Source organism: Ilyonectria robusta (assembly GCF_021365365.1).
Source record: "Ilyonectria robusta strain PMI_751 chromosome Unknown BGZ61scaffold_4, whole genome shotgun sequence".
Lineage (NCBI taxonomy): Eukaryota > Fungi > Ascomycota > Sordariomycetes > Hypocreales > Nectriaceae > Ilyonectria > Ilyonectria robusta.
In genome coordinates this window covers 1202423-1211083 of record NW_025764438.1, presented here as the reverse complement: position 1 = coordinate 1211083, position 8661 = coordinate 1202423, and the positions used below count along the sequence as shown (strand labels likewise).

Sequence of the window (8661 nt, the reverse complement as noted above, 5' to 3'; positions counted from 1 at the left end):
GCGACTTGCTAAGTACGAAGCACGAAGTACGCTTCCACGCTTCTGCTCGGCAGCAAGGGAGCGCTTGCCCGGAGCCGGAAAGAAGAGGATCAAACAGCTAGAATCGTCCTTCGCATCGGCGCTTGTATCGGCGCTCGGCTCGCTATCGATAATCGGTTGAGATTTGAATAGGCCATGGGGCGATGCCCTGGCCTTCACCGCGGCCCGGCCCGTCAATGGTGGTCCGCCAGTGGTCGCAAAGCGTTCACCGCTCTCCATATCCGTGCTATGGTTGCCTTGTTGAATCTAGCATGCTAGGTCCAATTCGCATGCTTTCCCTGGGTTTCCTGATCCGAATCAATTTGATTGTCCCGACGCATTGTGTCGCCATCTTCAGTGTCGAATATTTTGGTCAATCGGGTCAATCGGGCTGCCCGGACCAAACTCGGACAACACCAAGGGAAGTTGGAGTGCGATGCACAGTGCCTCCAATCATTTTGTTCGCTGTCGCGGCCGCGGGCGTGTGGTGCGTCGATTCTTCGGTACGATGCCTAACCAGGACGGTTTCTGAAGGCCTTTCGTCTATTCCTGTCCGTAGTCTTGACACCCAGAGTCAGCACAAGGTTCGACGAGCAAAGGACTGAGCGATTTCGCGAAACACTAGGAGAGGAACAAACCTTAGTTATCCCGACGCATTGGAGGCTAACTTGTTGCAGACCACCACGATACTGCCGTCGAAAGGGAGAAACTGGACCAACCAAGTGGTGATCCATCTCCATCTCAGATCAGCTTCCCATGGAGAAGGCGATGAATGGGTTTTGTACAAGCTTCATGCCTAAGCGAAACATCATCGTTCCCCTGCTTCGCTTCGCGTCGGGCAAGCAAGTTTGTCGGGCAAGTAGTCTCGGGCAAGCTCCGTGGGTGATGCGCATGAATCAGCGCCTATCGCGGGACGACGCCTCCGTGAAAAATGGGCCTCATCTTAACCCCACGGCCTGGGCTCGACGGATGGGAGGGATAGAATCCTGTATCCCTTGCGTGTCAATATTCGATCAGGACGATGCAACGAGATGTCTTTTCGAGAGGCGCGTTGGCGACCGCTGAATCGAGCTTGTGATGGCAGTCGTGAAGATTTGGGAAGGCCGCTGACCACTGTCCTCAGATTGGGCGGTTGGTTTCCTGACCATGGAACCGGGATGTTTGCCGGCAGTCCAGCCTAACTACTGCAGCAGAGCAGTGTGCCACAAGGACCAAGGGCCTCCTTTACTTCTCCCTCCTATTTCCGAAGTACTCTCTAGGGAGGCGTCACGCTTTGCTACCTTTGTAGAGATCGCATCTCTAATTACTTGGGCATAACGACTTACCACAGCAGCTCCAAGCGAGATGGCAAATAACGGCTGGTGAACCTGGAGCCGTGTGGTCTGCTTCGCGTTGCGAGATTAATTGGATGAAGCACCAGGCGTTGGTCTCAGTACCCTCTTCAGCGCTTATTCTCACCAGCCACCTGTTCTGAGCAGTCTGCCTTCTCAGCATCAAGCAGCCACGTTCTCTCCCAATCATGGGGGTGGAATGGCCTTGCCGTCCTGCCAATTTCTGCCCTTTTCTTTACCATGTCACGATGACCATCTACGGACGGCAGGCAAGATCAAATACATTATTTGCAGAGCATATTGCCATTTATGTTATCGAGCGACGCGTTTCTCCTCCCGTGCTGGTTCTTGGTACTGGTGAACTGCGATTCGGCTCATCGCGTCACCCCTTACTCTGGCTGGCAGCCAGCCTAACGTGAAGGCGGCCGGCGTCCCCTTTTCATCACCTAAGCCCTCTCCCTTTGCGGAACGTGCCGTGGTAATATTTACTTCTTCGGTCTCGCCCACGGTCGTGTCTGAGAATGATGGCCGGCCTGACCAGCACAACCAGCACACCACTGTGCTTTGCACTGCCTCACAACCCCCTTCAACCTCCCATCCAGCTCACATCGTGTCCACCCTCACGACCTTATCGCTGACCCTGTGAGGGCATCTTCGGCGGTCATAAAGGGCGGTGAAAGAAGAGAATTCTGTTGGTTCCGACGTTGAAGCACTCAGCCCCTCTGTGCCTCAGGGCTCGTTCTGAATGGTCTGCCTTCTTTCATATTCCTCAGCCGGTGACGCCGAACACGAATCCTCACAGGGCCTCGTTGCCCGACAACACCCTCATGACGCTCTACGGCCAATGATGGGCACATAAAAATATGCAGAGCCAAGATATTCATTTCACACGGCCGATGTTTCGATTAAGTACCCCTAGGTCACGATCGTCCCCTCGCGGACCGTCCCGCGAGAATTGGCCCGCCCGTGACCGGTGGAGAAGCCCGCTAGGTCATCTGAGGTGGGCGAATGCACATCATTCGTCCCGCATCTTGAAGCGTCATGCAGCACATCTCCCATTCCGGCCATGACAGCCTCCTCGGCCCGGCCGGTCAACGGCGAGAGCCTCATCCTGGAGGCGGTCAAGGAGGCAGTTGGGCATCAAGTGGAGGCTGATGCTGTAGATGCAGCAGATTGTCTTTGGGGGCTGAAGCAGAGACCAGGGCTTGAAAGTCGATCGGGGGCGGCGCGGTTGTCGACTTGTGGTGATGTATGTTGGTTGGTGTAGATCTTGGTCGAGCCGCGCGGGTGTGCATGGACGCGGATACTGAGATGCAAGAGGCCGCAGTTGTTTCTAGGGAGTATTACTGACGCAATAATGTGAAAGGGGTGCTGTCATGGTATAACAAGTTCTTACTGCGTACGTAGTAAGGGGATAAGTATGCTTGTCAGCCACTCTGGGGAGGAGGCGGCCACACCATTAGTCTCCCGCTCCGCAGCATAATTACAATGCAAGTAACCTGTCACAATGGTACCACAAACTGAGTTAAAGCTAACGCGAGCAATAAATTTCTATATGACGGAATGAACTATCCCTCCATAAAGATCACTCGACCTTCAGTCAAATACTGGGAGAATGGGGTGTTTTGCGATGCATCATTGAAACGCGCCCCGGCCCACGTATGCACCACCCTCCTTACTTACAAAATCCTAGCTCTGACATACCATGACTTCCTATAAGCAAGGATACGTTCACCAATCTCGATGACCAAATTTCCACAGCGGCAATTAATTATCCCTCGATCCCATTCCGATGCTCGTACAAATATCCCCACAGAGTTTAAGCCTACTTGACTACATCCTTTACCAACAAACGTGATTCATGCTTTTTTGGCATGTTCGATATCAAAAACGGATTCCTTCTCTTTCTGAATGACAGCTTGAAGTAGTCGGTCCTGCACAGAAGATGTATCGTAGATGAATGCGTCGAGCATAGAGAACGTCTTTGGCTTTCTAGCGAAACACATATTAGCTAGAGCAAAATGGGTAAGACAGATATGGACGCACTTTGAGGCTTTCGTGGTTCCCTCGTGAGGAGGTGTGGATGCGGGTTTCTCGAACTCCATCGCCGTCTGAGAACAGGCTCAGCTCGGATATTTGGGAGTAAAGAATTGGTTTCAGGTATAATAAAGGCTCAGGTAAGAGACAAGACAAGGGTCTGAGAACTTTGGGCGAGACTGGAGATGTGAAAGTGGTATCTGGGCCTGGAATGAGAAGCGACTGGTGTCGTGAATGATCAATTCCAACAGGTTGTCGGACACGAATAACTTCTCCTCTATATACATGCGCATTTTAGGGATGATTTCGGGTCTTGAACTCATCTATGGCTTAAATCTAAGAGAATCCTGCTATCTTGAAGGTTAAGCATTAAAATACCCAAGTCTAGCAAGTAGTCAATGTCGAGTTGCTTAAGAGCACCAAGTGCTCAAACAACTTTGGATGAACCAATGAGAAGTCCGGAATTCAGCATCCCAGTAGTGGAGGGGTTGATTGCTGGCGCCGCGGTTGCCTGACAGTGAGGCTGACTGAGACTTGCTGGTATGGACCAATAAGGGACGGCAAGCTCTCAGCGCTTAAATATTGCAAACAACCAAACCCTCTCTTTTGCTCATCCCCATGAGAAAATGGTAGTGTTTTGCTATCGGCTCCTTTCTTAATTTCGGTCGATCTTCGAATTGAGGCTGCCGGATGCACAGACAGCGAGAATGACCAATACCTGCTTAAGAGGCACATTGAGCCACGATGGATCCAATATCACCGTCATACCTCCCAACCCCAGCATCAACACGTACCGTATCTCAAACGTCGTCCGCGTCCGCGTCCGCGTCTTGGTTCGCTCGCCGATCTGTATGGTCAGACTCTACTGTCAGGAAGCTCGTTAGACTCTATGTCTATTCAACGTTACCTCTACGTGAGATCCTCAAAGAATTAGGTGACGGCCATGGGTAAGACTCCCTTCCTATTTACCGTAACACTAGCCACTTATACTTGGTATACAGAAGATCGTCGGCACTGAAGAGGCTTGCCTTAATGCTTGGCCCCGGGGTCCTATGGTTGCGTCCGGAGATAGAATCGGATATGAATAACCGGATAGCGAGCCTCAGAGCCAGAACTGAGTACGGTGGAAAGTTGAAACTTCGCAGCAATATCAGAGCGTCATCTGAGCTCGATATGGAATCTGCTGAAGCTGATGCCAGTTGCTTAATTTTTCAGCCAAAGATGGAAGCCACGAAATCCACGAACACATCCCACGAGAGTGATCAGAGCCCAGGCTCGAATTCCTTTGACCAGTCGCCATTTCGGGATCTTATCGGACCTCACGACCAACCCAACAAAGAAAGCATCAGAATGATCATGGATGATGACTTGATTAAATTCTGGGGCTGCATCTCAACAACCGACAACTTTGCTCCAGTTGTTCCTGAAGGCGAGAGATGGCGAGCAATACCGGAAAATGGCATCATCTTACCTTCAGACTTTCTGCACGTTGACCGTCACCGCTCCAATCCAGATATTTGCCTCGAAGGAACACAGACTCATCACCTCAGACATTGCTTCTGTGCTGTTTCAAAAGGAGGCCATCATGGTTATTGGGCCCTCCCTGACGGAATTCCACCTCAGGCACAGCAATTGCTGCAAGAGGATGCGGACTTTTCCAGAGAGGACAAGCAATATGATGCCTTCGGAAACACAATCCTGCATTTCGTGGCAGCTCGGGCACAACCTGTGGTTTTGTTTAGTGCATTGGCAGTTTTCGGAGCGGTGACAGACCTGAACACCGGAGGCCAGACGTTCATGCACTGTCTAGGGCCACAGTGGTTCAATTTGGGCAGTTTGGAACCACTAAGACTTCTCCTCAAGTATCTAAAGTCCATTGACTTTGACTTGGATGGCCGGGACATATACGGCCAGTCTATTTCCCACATTCTTGCTCGTCGCACCCCCGATCCAGCTGCTATGAAGGATACCATGGCATGTTATTACCCTAAAGGATATTTCCCCGAACGGGATGCATTTGGATACCTACCATCAATGGCGCTCGAACCAGCACTGCGGCTACGTGGACAAAGTGCCTGGGGTCAGGAGAATGACCGGGCCAGCTCTCTACAATCTGGCCCAAACGATTCATTAATTCCAATAGGTATGTTCGCTATTCATGTGTAATATAAACGCTTACCAATGGGCTTAGACATGGAATGTGACAGAAATGTCTCCAACAGCTTGAATCAACCTACCGATTACTTATTTATAGATCACGGGCAGCTTTTGGCAATCATCAGAGAAGCCTATGCCGACCCCAAAATTGAAGACTCCAACGGAGGAAATGCGCTCCACTGTCTCGCTGCGGTGGCGCTTTCCACGGGGAGTGTGGAAGCGACTCGTGAAGATCCGAAGCACACCAAAAGCATCCCCGGTCGAAACCGACAAACAAACGCGGATCCAAAGCGGGAATCCCAGTTGCGCCTTGAAATATTAGAGGGGCTTCTCCTCGCAGGAGTTGATGTCAATGCATACAATGCTTCGGGGAATAATGTTTTGATGGAATTCGTTATCCACCTCCCAGATTGCAATGCGTATAAAACAATCCCCGATATCTTGGAGAAACTAATAGATCATGGTGCAAGCGTCAACGCTCGAAATAGACAGGGCGATACAGCCTTGCACCTCGCAGTGCGCCACGGTCACAAGGTGGCTATGAGGACACTCGTACAACGTGGTGCAGCGGTTCATGCTAGGAACCGTAACGGTCAGAGTCCATTGCAACTCCTAGCAGAGTTGATAAGTACAGCCAGCGATGACATACGGGCATACTCAAACCTTGAGGCATGCTATGCGTGGCTATCGCGTGACACGGTTGGAGCTGTGCTTGAGCCATCGTTCACGGATCAGTGGAGCACACCGGAAATGTTGATCAAGGACAGGGCACTGCCGGTGAACACACCGGAATGTAAAGCCTTGATAGAATCTGAACTATTCAGACTTGGGTTCTGTGAAGAGCCAAACGGGGTCCGAATCAAACGCGAGCAGATGGACACTTCAGAGTGGTCACAGTGCACAGACAACGACAAGAGAGGGTAAGATATTCCTTTCGACATTGCTCGGCCTTCTTTACATGTGATTATGCTGAATATATCTTTGCAGGACTCCAAGCGACGTTTCCACGTGGAGTGCGATAAAAAACCCACTGAAACCGGAGCCAAGCGAAAGTGTAGCATCAACCAGCACACGTTTTCGAGATCGGCACACATTGGTGGACGATATGTGCGATAGCATTCTTTCAAATGCCTTCTCAGTCACAATCGAAGAGATCTCCAACCCAGCCGATGTATGGCAGAGCGTCCAGACCTGCTTAAGCGAGATATCAGCCATCGTGGGTCTCGATTATGAGATGACCCAATTGCGAGACAACCAGAAGAGTCCCGTTTCACTTTCGGGCGATTCGCTGTCTTCTGATAATTCCGGGAACAAATCGACCGAGACAACTACGAGCAAGCCTTCTTCGAAATCCTTAGGGAAAAGAAAGGCTCGGGACTCTGGCGATGGCGACGACGGTTCAGAGGAGCGAAATTCTGATGGGAGAAATAACCCCGACTCGAATCCATCACCTCCGGAACGGAAGAAATTAAAGGAATGTGTGCGCTTCAGTTGTCCATATAGGAAGCGCAATCCACTAAGGTTCCATGTTCGCGATTATCTCAACTGTGCCACACAGTCATTTTCATCGATGACACTCTTGAAGTAAGTAATGTGGCCCCCCACTGGACTTTTATTGTGAGGGATGCTGACAATTAAGGCGTCACGTTACGACGTTTCACAAACGAAAAACTCTGCCAACCTATACTTGTACCAGGTGCCAGATGACATTCACCACGGAGCAAGCTCGTGATGGCCACTTACGCGTTCCTCTGGATCAAATTTGCGCAATCCAAGACAAATTAGAGGGATTCGGTTCTCAAGAAGACCCCGAAAACGGCATTACTCCTGACATTGACGATATTCTAAGGGACAGGCGGGGACGTGTTCAAGTTTTGAACTGGAGCGTGCTTTGGCGCACTCTCTTTCCTGGTGACGATACTGTCCCACCAGCAGGTTTGTAGTCCTATACGACTGGCTCTAACGTGGTCACTGACAGCGGATCTAGAATATGAACCTGTGATTGATATGTATGAAGTAGAGCATGTTTTCAACCAGAACGCGGATAAGGGCAGTGTATTTGTTGCGAAGCAAATGAAGACAATCCAGTGGCACACCGAGCCAGCGACGAACGAGAGCCCAGCCAGCAAGATTTGGGACGTTTTTCAGTCTCTCATTCAGCTCAATTTTCAAGACTCCAAGGACAAAGTATTCGGCTCATACACCACGGTAGCACGTCGAAAACCGCGGAAAAAGCCAGGGCAATGCGATGCAATACCCACGCCATCGACCAGCATAGGCTCGACGCCGAGACCACTCCTACCAACTCCTCGGGCAAACACTCAAGGAGGGTCGTCATTTTACGGAGCCAGTCTGAACGCCCAACACGTCGATCATGTTAGTGGCAATGGTCCCTCTTTTTTGATGGACGAAGCCGGCTTGGATCAAGATGCCTCGACCCAAGAAACGGTAGTTCACATGGCCGAGCAGGGTCAGAGTGCATGGCCCTTGAGTGAGGAGGCTATTGAGAGTGACCAGGGAGTTGCTGCATTGTGGCACTCTCAAATAACTCAGGATGGTGCAAGCGACTGTGGACTGGCGGAGGCATTGGGAACTGACTGGTGTTTTACATGTCAATGTTCCACTCCATGCTGTTGTAAAGGAGATCCGATGTTTTCGTAGGTCATCTACGAATGGCTCTTCTGAGCCAGTATTTAATGACTGGAGGCTTCTTGACCACTCATTGCTCTCATCTTTTGTGTTATTTCTGTCCATGACTTGTCAAAATATTATAGTGGCGGCGCTGGGGAATTTTTATTGTTTTCAAGGAGGGCGTTTGGGGAGGATTCCTTGGACACGCTGGAACAGGGTTACAGCGGAATTGGAGGAAGCCCAAGAGTGGTGAGTCGCTAAGGCACTCGTTGGCAGGGAAGCCATGGTATTATCATGGCTAAATTCTGCTGTGATCCAGACCAATAGACTAGAGGAACTCTTAAGTGGCTTGATGGGCTGGAAAGTCGATGTTGAGCAAGTGAAGTGACTTGCGACTCGAAGTGCGGTGGGGCGTATCAGGCCATTATTTGAAACAAGGTGGGGAAGGTATATTGACATGATTCTTGGGTTTGAGGCATGGCGCCAA

The 8661-nt window shown here is 50.7% G+C and overlaps 1 protein-coding gene across 1 annotated transcript; it reads left to right on the top strand.

The window, feature by feature from the left end:
• Nucleotides 1-4516: 4516 nt before the first annotated feature.
• BGZ61DRAFT_444997 (uncharacterized protein) lies at nucleotides 4517-8632 on the top strand. The gene is made up of 5 exons (XM_046245020.1): nucleotides 4517-5529; nucleotides 5578-6463; nucleotides 6531-7127; nucleotides 7183-7478; nucleotides 7531-8632. The coding sequence occupies exons 1-5, from the start codon at nucleotides 4560-4562 to the stop codon at nucleotides 8202-8204; spliced, it is 3423 nt and encodes a 1140-aa protein (XP_046108427.1). The 5' UTR covers nucleotides 4517-4559; the 3' UTR covers nucleotides 8205-8632.
• Nucleotides 8633-8661: the final 29 nt, after the last annotated feature.